At 42.7% G+C, this 16,075-nt stretch overlaps 1 protein-coding gene across 1 annotated transcript in view; it reads left to right on the forward strand.

The window, feature by feature from the left end:
* Nucleotides 1–16,075, forward strand: part of LOC124722997 (phosphotriesterase-related protein) — a 239,160-nt gene that overhangs the window by 210,021 nt on the left and 13,064 nt on the right. The window contains exon 6 of the mRNA XM_047248171.1: nucleotides 2,520–2,737. Coding sequence (XP_047104127.1) covers nucleotides 2,520–2,737 — 218 coding nt within the window. The remainder of the gene's footprint in view (nucleotides 1–2,519; nucleotides 2,738–16,075) is intronic.

The following is a 16,075-nucleotide window of genomic DNA, read 5'->3' on the forward strand; positions in this document are numbered from 1 at the left end:
GACCAAAACAGTATCCTGAAGATGAGGGCATGGCTGACCATATGTGATATCAAAACGAAAGATTGATTGTTTGGCCGTAAGGGCATCACAGTACCGCCTTAGCGTTGCACGGCAACTGGCATCTGACCTCGCAGCATCCACTGGGCGTGTTGTATCAAGACAAACTGTGTACAGAAGGCTTCAGTAGAGTAGCCTTTATTGCTGGAGACCTTATGTATGTGTACCTCTTACTTGTCTTCACAGAAGGGAACGTCTAGAGTAGAGTCGTCAAAATGCCACCTGGATCGTCGAACAGTGGGCCAATGTTCTTTTCGCAGATGAGTCCTTATTTTGTCTGGAGAGTGATTCTCAATGCATTCACATCTGGAAGGAATTGAAACATGACTTCAGAATCCAAACATTGCGGAAAGAGACCAATATCAAGGAAGATCCTTAATGGTGTGGGGAGGGATTATGTTGACCACGAGAATACCTCTTCATGAAATTGTATGTGTGAATTGGCAAGGTTTAATGGCTGTCAGGTATCATGGTGAGATCTTGGGACCTCATGTGCAGTTGTGATGTGGTGTGGGCCCAGACTTCGTATTGATTGACGATAATGCTCGACCTCATAGGGCACGGGTGGTTGATGTTTTCTTAGAAACAGAAGATACTGTATACATGGCTTGGCCTGCTCACTTTCTCAATTTGAATCCCATAGAGCATGTCTGGGATGCACTAGGAAGACACATTGCATCACATCAGCATCCAACAACTACTCTCCAAGACTTGGGATTGGCTCTGCAGGAAGAATGAGCTTTATTGCCTCAACATGAGACTGAAGACATCACTCACAGCATGACCCATCATTGTCAGGCCTGTACTGCAGCCAGATGTGGTAACACCCCATGCTGAGCATAATAACCAGTCATCAGAATGTGGGTGCAAATCTGTTAAGTTGGAAAAAATGTAGAAAAATTTTATCTAAAGTTATGCATGTTGTAGTTGTTTACACTTTGTGTTCTTTACATTGTTTGTACTTTACTATTACGCATTTAATTGTTTTGTAGCAAAATAAACACAACCTCACAAAATTTCTGTTTCTTGTGGAAACCAGTCAAGTAACTGTACAATTTGCTGATTCACGAGGTGGTGTTTGCAAAATGAATGACAGCTTTCGACTGACTTGTAACATGAAGTTTATACATTTGGTTGCTAACCACAGATGGATAGCAATATGGAGAAGTCAGCAAAATGATTGATACCTGCTGACTGACTGTGTCATTGTACAATACACCTACTTATAGATATGCATAAGATTAAAATTCAAAATTTGAAGTTGCATTTCAAATGATAACATAGAAGATAGAAAAATTAAAAGACACACAATAACAACAGGCAAAAGAGCAACTCTATTTCACTGTTAGCTGTATAGCCAGAAAAGAGGCAATTTCATACATAAAAGTTTCTAGAAGGTGAAATTTTCTAAATTGAATAATAAATGAACTAACAAGCTATTCTAGTGAAAGCAGGCATTTTTGCAATCAAAAAATTCCATATACAAATCAATGGTACTGGGTTTTGGAAATAATCACTGTTTAAGATTTAAGCCTTCTGAAACACAAAAATTTTTAATATGAATAACTTTTTAAATAGGAAGTTTTCAGAAAAAGTAAAATTTTTGTAGTGAGGAGGAGAAGAGAGCTTTCAAATGAACTAGCCTGATCCAGAAACAAACGCGTATTTGCTCACTGAAAATTTCATCTCCACGTGATTTATATAAATCACAAATCATGGATATTACTTTAAAAAATATATTTCTAGAAGAACCAGATGTACTGTTATCATTAGTAGTCTGAAAATTATCCAGTGAATAATAACAGTCTATGAAATGAGGGATGAATAAGAAATTAATTACTTGTGTAAGTACTGAATAATGTGCTATTAACAAAACCAAAATCAAATAAAGAAAATGTTATATTAATGTCAGGAGTGGTATAACAATAAGTGGAATGGTCACACCCTGCTCTGTTACACAGGGACAGGTTTTTTCATGTTTGAAACATGTTTGCAATACGTTGCAAACACCAACTGGAAAAATTGTTGGACACATTGCCTCAAACATGTTGCAATCTTTATTGTGAATATGTCTTTTTGGTAATGGTTGTTATTGTTTCTGTTGTGCACTTGTTAAAAAATACCTCTTATTTCTTTATTAATCCTGAAGTAAGCAAACAGATTACATGCCTGATTGAAAGATATTAAAAATATTTCCATGATGGAATTACATTAATTGCTGGAGATATGTTTCTCTCATCTTGGTCCTTAATTTAATTTAAATTTCAATTTATTTATCCATCTTTGATCATTGTGCATGCTGTCAATGTCACAATAGTTTCCACAAAGTAATAATAGAAAGTATGAAAGCAAACATATAACAATAAAACACAATAGTAAGGAAACATTAAAAACACTTTTTTCTAGAACTTATAACTGCAAGAACTACATGTGTAACATTTTATTTCTTCCACTACAAACAGGGACAATTCTAGAAACAGAAACTTTGCTGGAATATGCTTCACTTGGATCTTATCTACAGCAAGATCTTTTTGGGACTGAATGCTCTTGGTATCAGCTTGAACCAAACACTGATATGTTGTCTGATGCTCAAAGAATACAAAGGATTGTTGAACTTATTTCAAATGGGTTAACAGATCGCATACTTATGGCACATGATATTCACACAAAACACCGACTGGTAAGTATTATGTTATACATGTTAGCACATATATAGACTAGTATATGCCTGCAAACTGATTCAGAATTTATAAATATTAATTTATGGTACACTATCTGATCAAATGTATCTGGGATATTAATATAGGGCATGTCCACCCTTCACCTTTATGATGGCTTGTACTCTGCTGGGGACACTTGTGCGGTATCCAAATGTCTGTGGAAGAATGGCAGCCCATCCTTCCTCAAGAGCTGAAAACAGCAAAGGCAGAGATGTTAAATGCTGAGATCTGAAGCAAAGTTGATGTTCTAACCCATATCGAAGTTGTTCCATTGAATTCCGGTTGGGACTCTAGGCAGGCCAATGCATTTAAGGAATTATATTGTCCACAGACCATTGCTTCAGAGATACTGCTTTATGACAGGTGCACTATCATGCTGAAACAATTAACCACTGTCCTGTACACACTTCTGTAAGATAGGTATACATCATGCTGCATTTTCTTAAGTACAACAAGGAGATCACATCCTAACCATTAATAATGCCACCATACCATAGGTCTGCCTCCTCTGCACTTCACTGTTGGCACTACGCATGGTGGTAGGTGATGTTCTACAGGCATTCACCAAACCTTCATCCTTCCATTGGATTGCCACATGTTATAGCATGATTCATCATTAAAAATCACTCATTTCCAATAATCCATTGTCCAGTGGCATCACTCTTTACACCACTTCAAGCACCACTTAATACTGAATACAGAAATGCGTGGCTCACAGGGAGCTGCTCAACAGTTGCACCCCACTCTTTTTAACACCGTCATTATGATAACTGGATTTCTGGTAGCATTTTGAAGGTCATGAGTTATTCCTTCTACTGATATCAGTTTTTACTACCATTCTGCACCTCCTCTCATGAACCATGGACCTTGCCCCTGGTGGGGAGGCTTGCGGGCCTCAGCGATACAGATGGCCGTACTATAGGTGCAACCACAACGGAGGGGTATCTGTTGAGAGGCCAGACAAATGTGTGGTTCCTGAAGAGGGGCAGCAGCCTTTTCAGTAGTTGCAGGGGCAACAGTCTGGATGATTGACTGATCTGGCCTTGCAACACTACTCAGGAGGATGTCGTTATCAGGAGAAAGAAAACTGGCGTTCTACGGATCGGAGCGTGGAATGTCAGATCCCTTAATCGGGCAGGTAGGTTAGAAAATTTAAAAAGGGAAATGGATAGGTTGAAGTTAGATATAGTGGGAATTAGTGAAGTTCGGTGGCAGGAGGAACAAGACTTTTGGCCAGGTGAATACAGGGTTATAAATACAAAATTAAATAGGGGGAATGCAGGAGTAAGTTTAATAATGAATAAAAAAATAGGAGTGCGGGTAAGCTACTACCAACAGCATAGTGAACACATTATTGTGTACTACAGTAGTAAAAGATTATATGCCAACTAGCTCTGCAGATGATGAAGAAATTGATGAAATGTATGATGAGATAAAAGAAATTATTCAGGTAGTGAAGGGAGATGAAAATTTAATAGTCATGAGTGACTGGAATTCGAGAGTAGGAAAAGGGAGAGAAGGAAACATAGTGGGTGAATATGGATTGGGCGAGAGAAATGAAAGAGGAAGCCGTCTGGTAGAATTTTGCACAGAGCATAACTTAATCATAGCTATCACTTGGTTCAAGAATCGTAAAAGAAGGTTGTATACATGGAAGAATCCTGGAGATACTAGAAGGTATCAGATAGATTATATAATGGTAAGACAGAGATTTAGGAACCAGGTTTTAAATTGTAAGACATTTCCAGGGGCAGATGTGGACTCTGACCACAGTCTATTGGTTATGAACTGTAGATTAAAACTGAAGAAACTGCAAAAAGGTGGGAATTTAAGGAGATGGGACCTGGATAAACTGACTAAACCAGAGGTTGTACAGACTTTCAGGGAGAGCATAAGGAAATAATTGACAGGAATGGGGGAAAGAAATACAGTAGAAGAAGAATGGGTAGCTCTGAGGGATAAAGTAGTGAAGGCAGCAGAGGATCAAGTAGGTAAATGATGAGGGCAAGTAGAAATCCTTGGGTAACAAAAGAAATATTGAATTTAATTGATGAAAGGAGAAAATATAGAAATGCAGTAAATGAAGCAGGCAAAAAGGAATACAAACGTCTCAAAAATGAGATCGACAGGAAGTGCAAAATGGCTAAGCAGGGATGGCTAGAGGACAGGTGTACGGATGTAGAGGCTTATCTCACTAGGGGTAAGATAGATACTGCCTACAGGAAAATTAAACAGACCTTCGGAGAAAAGAGAGCCACTTGTATGAATATCAAGTGCTCAGATGGAAACCCAGTTCTAAGCAAAGAAGGGAAAGCAGAAAGACGGAAGGAGTATATAGAGGGTCTATACAAGAGCGCTGTACTTGAGGACAATATTATGGAAATGGAAGAGGATATAGATGAAGATGAAATGGGAGATACGATACTGCGTGAAGAGTTTGACAGAGCACTGAAAGACCTGAGTTGAAACAAGGCCCCGGGAGTAGACAACATTCCATTGGAACTACTGACGGCCTTGGGAGAGCCAGTGCTGACAAAACTCTAACATCTGGTGAGCAAGATGTATGAGACAGGTGAAATACCCTCAGACTTCAAGAAGAATATAATAATTCCAATCCCAAAGAAAGCAGGTGTTGACAGATGTGAAAATTACCGAACTATCAGTTTAATAAGTCACAGCTGCAAAATACTAACGCGAATTCTTTACAGACAAATGGAAAAACCGGTAGAAGCCGACCTCGGCGAAGATCAGTTTGGATTCCGCAGAAATGTTGGAACATGTGAGGCAATACTGACCCTATGACTTATCTTAGAAAATAGATTAAGGAAAGGCAAACCTACATTTCTAGCATTTGTAGACTTAGAGAAAGCTTTTGACAATGTTGACTGGAATACTCTCTTTCAAATTCTAAAGGTGGCAGGGGTAAAATACCGGGAGCGAAAGGCTATTTACAATTTTATACAGAAACCAGATGGCAGTTATAAGAGTCGAGGGGAATGAAGGGAAGCAGCGGTTGGGAAGGGAGTGAGACAGGGTTGTAGCCTCTCCCCGATGTTATTTAATCTGTATATTGAGCAAGCAGTAAAGGAAACAAAAGAAAAATTTGGTGTAGGTATTAAAGTCCATGGAAAAGAAATATAAACGTTGAGGTTTGCCGATGACATTGTAATTCTGTCAGAGACAGCAAAGGACTTGGAAGAGCAGTTGAACGGAATGGACAGTGTCTTGAAAGGAGGATATAAGATGAACATCAACAAAAGCAAAATGAGGATAATGGAATGTAGTTCAATTAAGTTGGGTGATGTTGAGGGAATTAGATTAGGAAATGAGACACTTAAAGTAGTAAAGGAGTTTTGTTATTTGGGAAGTAAAATAACTGATGATGGTCGAAGTAGAGAGGATATAAAATGTGGACTGGCAATGGCAAGGAAAGCGTTTCTGAGGAAGAGAAATTTGTTAACATCGAGTATAGATTTAAGTGTCAGGAAGTCATTTCTGAAAGTATTTGTATGGAGTGTAGCCATGTATGGAAGCGAAACATGGACGATAAATAGTTTGGACAAGAAGAGAATAGAAGCTTTTGAAATGTGGTGCTACAGAAGAATGCTGAAGATTAGATGGGTAGATCGCGTAACTAATGAGGAGGTATTGAATAGAATAGGGGAGAAGAGGAGTTTGTGGCACAACTTGACAAGAAGAAGGGCCCGGTTGATAGGACATGTTCTGAGGCATCAAGGGATCACAAATTTAGCATTGGAGGGCAGTGTGGGGGGTAAAAATCGTAGAGGGAGACCAAGAGATGAATACACTAAGCATATTCAGGAGGATGTAGGTTGCAGTAAGTACTGGGAGATGAAGCAGCTTGCACAGGATAGGGTAGCATGGAGAGCTGCATCAAACCAGTCTCAGAACTGAAGACAACAACAACAACAACCATTCTGCACAATGCTTGACAGTTCCTGTCCTTCAGTGCACAAAGTATGCCCCATCACGATTTAATTATGGTTATCCCTTTGCATTTCCATTTTGCAATCACATCATCTACTGTTGACTTTAACAGCTTTAGAAGTGTTGAATTGCCCTGAAGGATTTATTACTCAGGTGACATCCAATGACTAGCCCACATTCAAACGCACTTAGCTCTCCTGACCAACATATTCTGCAGTTACTGCTTCTCTACTGAGAAAACAATACTCCCTCCTCCTTTTATACCGGCATGTTTGTCCCTCATGGCATCTAGTGCTCAACTCTGCATTGCATGGGGGTGTCCAGATACTTTTGATCAGGTCTGTGTGTCGTAACTTGTTACAGTGACACACTGATAATTAATTTAGATCAAGTTTATTTTGAATCTTAAATAAACAAACAGAAGCTAATTGTAAACATTTTCTCCATCATTATCAATAGTAATACAGATGATTACTTAGTTTGTGGTGATATAAATTAATGAACTCTTTGTACAAAAAATACCTCCACAAGGGTGAAACTGATGCAAGATTAAATTATAGTGGTGGAACTGTGTTAAGAAGGCTAACTTGTTAAGTTCTCTGTCCTTTCTGTTATACTACCACAATAAAGTGATGAATTGATGGTTTACTGACATAAGCCATCAACTGACACTGCTGCACCCAGGAGAATTATTTGCTCTGTCACTTTGAATTTGTTGTGGAAAAGAATATGTTATGTATTCAAACAGACTGGCATGGTAGCAGAAGCACAACAGATAAAAGAACAACAGCTAACACAAAGAAATTTCAACCAGCTTTAACAACAACAACAACAACAACAACATACTGTATTGTATATGTCAATAGACTGCACTGTTATAAACATGGTAGTGAGCGGTACTGACATGCATGCCATACTAGTACATAGGAAGACAGTTACATTTGCACCACTGACTAGGGCATCTACAGGTGCACCTACATTCATACCCTGCAAGCCAGTGTGAAGTGCATGGCAGTAGGTACTTCCCATCATACCAGTTATCAGGCATTCTACCCACTCCATTTGCATAGGAAGTGTGCGGAAAAGTGATTGTTTAGATTCTTGTGTGTGCACTGTAATTAATTTAATCTTGTTCTCATGATATCTAAGAAGTTGTTGTTTATTCCTACATTCATCATCATTTAAAGCTGGTTCTTGAAACTTTGTAAGCAGTATTTCTCACAATAGCTTTCATCTTTCTGAAAATGTCTATCAGTTCAGTTTCCTCAGCATCTCTGCTACACTCTCCCATGTGTCAAACAACCCTGTGACCATTCATGCCCCTCTTCTCTATATGCATTCACTAGCCACCATTAGTCCTATCTCCATATGGATTCTGTTGTGGATTGGCAAGAGAGCCAACCCACTATGAGAGGAAGCCGAAAGGCACGCGTTTTAGCTCATGCAGGCTGGCGTGAGGTCTGGAACAGGACAAGGTAATTAGAACTTAGAAAAAAGGAGGTAACTGGTAGAATATTTAACTTGAATCCATTAATGTTGAACGTAGCTCTTGTCTGTACATTATTTACAATATCAATAGCAATTGAACATGGCGCCTTGCTAGGTTGTAGCAAATGACGTAGCTGAAGGCTATGCTAACTATCGTCTCGGCAAATGAGAGCGTAATTTGTCAGTGAACCATCACTAGCAAAGTAGGCTGTACAACTGGGGCGAGTGCTAGGAAGTCTCTCTAGACCTGCCGTGTGGCGGCGCTCGGTCTGCAATCACTGATAGTGGTGACACGCGGGTCCGACGTATACTAACGGACCGCGGCCGATTTAAAGGCTACCACCTAGCAAGTGTGGTGTCTGGCAGTGACACCACATTCCTCCCCCGCAAATTGGTGGACGGTTGTGGCATAAGGCTTCCGTCCGCTGTGGAGAGGACCCCATGTTGACGTATGCGACGAGGTGGGGAGCCTAACAACAGGCGAGGCTGTGCCACCCGCACCCTGCCATTCGGACCGAGGGGAGCTAGGAAACGCCTGAAAACCTGCTCCAGGGTGCACGCCAACATGTGGTGAATGCGCCTGTAGAGAGACTGGAGGCACCCGACGGGCGAAGACGACATATGGTGCGTAGTGCGCAAGATTTCGATGCTGGAGGACAACTGGTTACGGGAAGTGAACGGCGGCATGTGACCCAGGGAGGCGCCCGGCGGTTGCAGCGACGCGTCCACTGCGGGTGTCGCCAGCGGGAGAACAGGTGGCGGCGGCGGTGGCGGCGCGTCGCCATGGGGCAAAATGGAAGGCAGCGTTGGTAACACCCGGGGCTGAGGCGAGCCAGTAGATAGGTCCCCAGGGCGCTGACCGGACGGCACCATCGCTGAAAGCAGACGGGGAGTGGCAGATCGCGTGCGACGACAGAGGCGCAGCTGATTGAGATGCCGACGCACCTCACCAGAGGCCCCCAAAACCAGATACATAGTGCGGCCAAGGCAGCGAAGAACACGCCCTTCGAGCCAACGCCGTGAACCTCAATAGTTGCGGTAGTAGACAACGTCACCTGGGGCAAAAGCAGGTGTCTGCCGCTGCACAGGAACCTGATGCGGCAGATGTAGCAAAGACATCAAGGTGCGATGAGGGTGAACGTGAAGCAACTCAGCCGGCGAGCGACCATCGCGGGGCTGAGAGCAATACGAGGACAAAAAGAGCAATAACGCGTCCTCCCAAGAATGAGACTCTTTCAACTTCAGCATCTGTGACTTGAAAGTCCTGACCAAACGTTCAGCGGCACCGTTTGACTGTGGCGAAAACGGCGCGGACGTCAGATGTTGAATACCATTGGCCTTGCAGAATGACTGAAATTCTGTGGACATGAATTATGGGCCATTGTCGGAAACAATAGTCTGTGGAAGACCTTCAATGCAAAAGATAGCGTATAATTCTTGGATGGTGGCAGATGACATTGTGGAAGACACCCGGACAACAAAAGGAAAATTACTGAATGAATCTACCACAACCAACCATTGAGCATTCCAGAATGGACCAGCAAAATCGATGTGTAAGCGTTGCCAAGGGGAAGTGGCTTTTGGCCATGCAAAGAATTTCTGCGGTGGTGCTGATTGTTGTTCGGCACACATCATGCAAGAGGAGCACATATTCGTAATCGCGGCATCGATTCCGAACCAAGTACAGTGCTGACGAGCAAGTTGTTTCGTTCTCACTTTACCCCAATGTCCTTGGTGGAGAAGCTGTAAGACAGAGGGCTGTAACGAACGTGGGACCACGACCCTGGACTGATCATTATCAGAACGCAACAGCAAAACACCACGTCGTACAAAAAGTCTCTCCTTGTGAGCAAAAAATCGGCGAACCAACGGATCCCTGATCCGTGACTTTGACAAGGGCCATTGCATAGCAATAAAATGCAGAACGGTAGCAAGGACAGGGTCGGCAGCTGTGGCTGTAGCTACACGACTAAAATCAATCGGAAACGATTTGACCACATCATCGGTTTCCGAATCAATGAACATGCAAGCAAGTTCGGAAGAATCGAATGCTCTATCCTCAGCAACAGGCAAACGGGACAATGCATCGGCGTTTCCGTGCTTAGCAGTGGACCGATATAAGATATCGTAGCAGTACTGTGAGAGGAAAATAGATCAGCGAATGAATTTCTGTGCTGTACGTGGAGGTACAGACTTGGTTGGATGAAAAAGCGATGTCAAAGATTTGTGGTCTGTGATGATGGTAAAGTGACGACCGTACAAGAAATCATGAAACTTTGTAACACCAAATACGAGAGCCAGTGCTTCTTTCTCGATCTGTGAATAATTTCTTTGTGCAGACGAGAGCAATTTGGATGCAAAGGCAATAGGGCGATCGTGCTAACCATCTTTGTGCACCAGCACAGCACCGATCCCGAAATCCGATGCATCCACCATCAACAAAAGGGGCTTCCAGGGATCGAATGGCGTAAGGCAAGTATTGGAAAGCAATGCCGATTTCAACTGGCGAAAGGCGCATTCGCATTCCCTCGTCCAGACGAACGGAACACCCTTACGGCGTAAGTGATGAAGCGGAGCCGAAATGGAAGAGGCATGTGGCACATATCTGTTATAGTAATTTATTTTTCCCAGCACACTCTGTAGGTGCTTCAAATTCTGCGGCGAAGGCAAGTGTTGTATGGCACTGAGGTGCTCTGGACTGGGATGTATGCCTTGGGCATTGAGTACATGTCCCAGATAGGGTAAGTCACGAGCAAAAAACACACATTTGTCCTTCCGCAAGCGAAGATCATTTTGTCGCAAGACCTAAAATAATGTTCTGAGATTGGCTAAATGTTCTTCTTCCGTCTTTCCAGAGATCACAATATCGTCCAGATAGTTTGCTGCAGTGGGGATCGACGCACAAACAGTTTGTAGATATTGCTGAAACAATGCAGGGGCGGATGCACACCCGAATGGCAGTCGGTTGAATCGATACAAACCAAGATGCATGTTAACCACGAAAACACGCTGGGAGTCTTCGTCCACCGGTATTTGCAAGTACGCATCCGCTAGGTCCAACTTCAAAAAATATTTACCCGGGCACAGTTTGTCAAAAAGATCTTCCGGGTGGGGTAAAGGAAAAGTTGCAGTCACTAGTTGTGGATTCACTGTTGCCTTGAAGTCCACGCAAAGTCTCAATGTTCCAGAAGGTTTTTGCAAAATTACTAAGGGTGATAACCAGAGAGAAGCCTGCACACGTTCAATTACACCTTGTGATTCCAAATCGTAATGTTTTTGCGACCTCATCACACAATGCTTGGGGAACATTGCTTTCAGTTCCAAATGTGCTTTATAGTTCTTAGCGCAACCAAGGCCCGGTGCAAAAATGTCTGCAAACTCTTCACATAGACAAGAAACACTGTCTGAAGGCACAGTCTGGTTCACTGATAGGACCTGATTGACTATAGACAAGTTAAACAACTGAAACAAATCGAAACCAAACAAGTTCACTGCAGAAGAACGAAGGACGTACAATGACAGAAGTTTTGTTTGTCCTTTGTATGTTGCAAGAAGGCTGCACTGTCCTAACACAGGGAGCCCGTGACCTGAATATGTAGTTAGCTTAACATTTGCGGCACGCAACGGAGGTGTGCCCAGCTGTTTGTACGTGTCTTGATTGATCAGTGAAGCTGCAGCTCCGGTATGGAGCTGGAATGGTATCACTTTGCCGTTAATGTCCAAGTCTACAAAAAGTTTATTGTCCTGCTGACGACAAGAGCAACTGTTTCGTGCAACGTTAACTGACACTGGTACAAAATCACTTGTGACATGATGGGATTTCCGTCGATGTTGACGCACACTATTTGTGGGACGAACACAGTCACTGTTAGAGAGAGTGGCACTGGGTGGAGTGGAATGAACTACATGAATTTCCATGGGCGAAGTTTCACAAGCTGGAGTATCCTTGGTTCGAATTCGGCGCGAAGCAAAGGGCCTGGAACAGTTGTGAGTGTCTGATCTGAGCTACGAACATCAGAAATGTTCTGTGCAATCGCATCACGTACCATAGTATCTGAATAAGGGAGTCCACATTGACACTCAAAAGCACAATCCCTAATAAGGCCTTGCAAGGTTGCAACCCACTCCCGATTAGTTTGACCGGCCGTACCTTTTGTATGAAAGAAGGTATACCTTTTTGCAACTACATTGACTGATTCTTTGAAATATGCATCTAATGCAGACAAAATTTCGTCGTAGGACAGAGTTGCTATTTCGCGTCGGGGAAATAATTTCACTATCACACGGTACATTTGGATGCCTACGGAGGAAAGGAGAAAAGGCTACCGCTCATTACCTTGAATTATGTAGGCGGCGAGATGGAATCCAAATTGGCGTGACCACTCCGTCCAGCTTTCCAGTGCAGCATCAAAAGGACGAAAAGTTAGTGCAACAGCGTGTTGTGGCTGCCGCATCGTTTTGCATTGCACATTGACCCTGGACAAGCTGTCCAAGGACATCCAGTAAGGCCTGCGTCTGCTGATTCTGTAAGCGATAAAATTCGGACAGTACATCTGGAGATTGTGGCGAAGCCATTACACATGTAAATCAGGGCAGTATAGTTACGAACGTGAATTGGCATCGTCGCCAAATGTTGTGGATTGGCAAGAGAGCCAACCCACTATGAGAGGAAGCTGAAAGGCACACGTTTTAGCTCACGCAGGCTGGCGTGAGGTCTGGAACAGGACAAGGTAATTAGAACTTAGAAAAAAGGAGGTAAATGGTAGAATACTTAACTTTAATCCATTAATGTTGAACGTAGCTCTTGTCTGTACATTATTTACAATATCAATAGCAACTGAACATGGCGCCTTGCTAGGTCGTAGCAAATGACGTAGCTGAAGGCTGTGCTAACTATCGTCTCGGCAAATGAGAGCATAATTTGTCAGTGAACCATCACTAACAAAGTAGGCTGTACAACTGGGGCGAGTGCTAGGAAGTCTCTCTAGACCTGCCGTGTGGCGGCGCTCGGTTTGCAATCACTGACAGTGGTGACACGCGGGTCCGACGTATACTAACGGACCGCAGCCGATTTAAAGGCTACCACCTAGCAAGTGTGGTGTCTGGCGGTGACACCACAGATTCCACATAATTGAGAAATATTCTTGGATGAGTCAAACCAGCCATTTGTATGCAATCTCCTTTGTAGACTGACTGAATCTTTCTGCCAGTGAACTGAGGTTTGCAACATGCTTTACCTGTGACGGATTGTATCTGAATGTCCCATTTTATATCCTTACAATTTGTGTGGATGCAGGAGGAACTGGCTGCAATTCACCTTCAGCTGAATGTGCTTTTGGCTATGCTCAGCTGCCTGCAGACTGCTGCCTTGGGGTGCAGCAGTGGCAGATAATCTGGCACATCATATGGAACTCCTCAGGTGTCAGTTGTTTGGTCCACAAGCTCTGCTGCCAAGACACCCCTTAGTGTACACAATATGATGGATCTGCCCTCACAGCAGGGTGAGAGGTAGGTGATAGTGCATTTGCATCCCTCGAGGTGGAGGCTGGCCATTTGGCCTTGCCTATTTGCCCTGTGAGCGAATATCTGGCCATTCCTTCAGCAGAGTCAGAGCAGGCACATGTGGGCCGGGGTTTGCTAGTTGTCAGGAGCTCCACCTTCAGGCACATTATGGAGTCCCATAGTAAGATATGGTTCAGGGCTGGAAAGAAAGCTGATTTACACTCAGTATGTCTACCAGAGGCCTCATCCGAGATGTGGAGGCAGCCTTGCCTACAGCTATCACGCGTGCAGGGTGCAGTTGTCTGCATTATTCCAAGAGTTAATCAGTGTCTTTTGGTTTAGAGCCAAGTGGAGGTCTCGACCAAAGGCTTTGTCAACTATGTGATGATCTCAGTTGCTGATTTCTGTACCTGCGTAATTGGGCGGGGAATTGGTGGACTCCCCTCAATGCGTCAGCAGTGCACTCCATGAAGGTAGCAGCTACTTGGCTAGTAGAGTACTTGTGGAGTGCACGTGGGGATTTTTTTAAAGCCAGGCTGTGGTTTGAGGTACTGTGACAAATGCTAACCAGTTGATACACGGATAGTGAAATCAGACCATGTTCAGAGTAAGGTCACTTCAGCTCTCGAAATCTTAGCAGTATATTGTCAAAGTATTCGTAACCAAGTTCCCAAATTTACTGCCTTCCAGGGAAGTTCTCGTGCTCAAATTATTCTTGGGGCTGAGAGCTGGCTGAAACCCAAAGGAGAAAGCTCTAAGATACACAGCGAGTCATGGAACATATATCGGAAAGATGGATTAGATGCCATAGGAGAGAGAGAGAGAGAGAGAGAAGAATATTGTCTCTATTGATGTTGAAATTGAGTGTGTCATTAGAGTTATCTAGTTGAGTATAACAGGCCTAGGTGAAATAAAGTTAATTTTTGGTTGTTTTTACCAGCCACCTAATTCTGCTGTGACAGTTTTTATTTGTTTGTTTATTTTTTTCATCTTTGAGCATTTTGTATACTGTTGATGGTAATAGTTTATACAACTTGAAAAGTATATAATGATACCTATAGTAATAATAATAATAATAATAATAAAGAAAATAGTTTGATCATGTAGCTTTCCATACAACATAAAATGTAAAATTTGAAATTTTCCCAGCGAATCAACTGTTCAAAAAGATTTTGGGCTTGCAGCCAGTTGTTGTAAACTTCATTTCATGATATTTTGGCTGGAAAACTGCCAGCCATCTTCAGGTGAGCTGAACGAGGACTGACGAAGACTTTCCCCACTCCGTCTTATATAGGGCACTGATAGTACTGCCGTGCATGCGATGCAGTCGCGGAGACAGAAGGGCCACACCACCCAGTGACAGTGCCCTCACTGGTGGAACTGCAATACTCAGCTGCAATTGGTATTGTTGCTGACCACAGCTATCGAAGTCTTCTGGTGTCTTCGTCTCGAGCAAATTTCAGAGATGACAGAATTCCATGTGTTATTCAATTGGTAACCACTGTCACAGTTCATTAGATTTTCCGTAATGTATATTTCAATGGATTCTTTCAGAATGGAGTCCCAAAAAGTTGTTGCTGTGGCCAAAATCAAAGTGTTGTCGTACTCCATTGAATGTCCATTAGAAATACAATGTTCTGCAACTGCAGACTTACTGGGTTGCAGTAGACGAGTGCAACGTTGATGTTCTGTACAACACTCTTCGACTGTATATGTTGTCTGTCCTATATAGGCCACACCACATTGACACGGTATTTTGTAATTTCCCACCTTCCACAGTAACAAATCATCCTTCACCAATCCCAGCAAATCCAAAATCTTAGAAGGCATACTAAAAACCACTTTCACATGAAAATTATTAAGAATCGTCACTATCTTGAAGGAGATATTTCCAAAGAAGAGAATAAAAGCTAGGGACTTGGCATGCGTGTTCTCCTCTTTATCCACTTCCTGGTTCCTGGCTCTAGTTGAGAAGGCCCTGTTAATTTGCCGCCTCGAGCATCCATTGTCTCTGAACACCATCCTCAAATGTGCAAGTTCCATAGGCAAATTCTCTGCATCTGACACTGTATATGCCCTGTGCACAAGGGTTTTAAGTACACTCATTGTCTGATTTGTACTTGCATTCTTCAAGTTACCATCACCCATCCCAGACCATGAAATTCACTTTTAATTCTCCCTTGTTCAGCTTCTGACCAAAATTTATTTAAAAAACTTTTTTCAAAACTCTGATATGTCTCCCAATGACTTAAATTTAGATTTGCCCATGACAGAGCTTTGCCTTCAAGACACCTTTCAACAAATTTAAATTTTTGGTCATCACTCATGCCCAACACAAAACTATCTCTACAGTGGCGTAG

The sequence above is a fragment of the Schistocerca piceifrons genome, chromosome X (assembly GCF_021461385.2).
Source record: "Schistocerca piceifrons isolate TAMUIC-IGC-003096 chromosome X, iqSchPice1.1, whole genome shotgun sequence".
NCBI lineage: Eukaryota > Metazoa > Arthropoda > Insecta > Orthoptera > Acrididae > Schistocerca > Schistocerca piceifrons.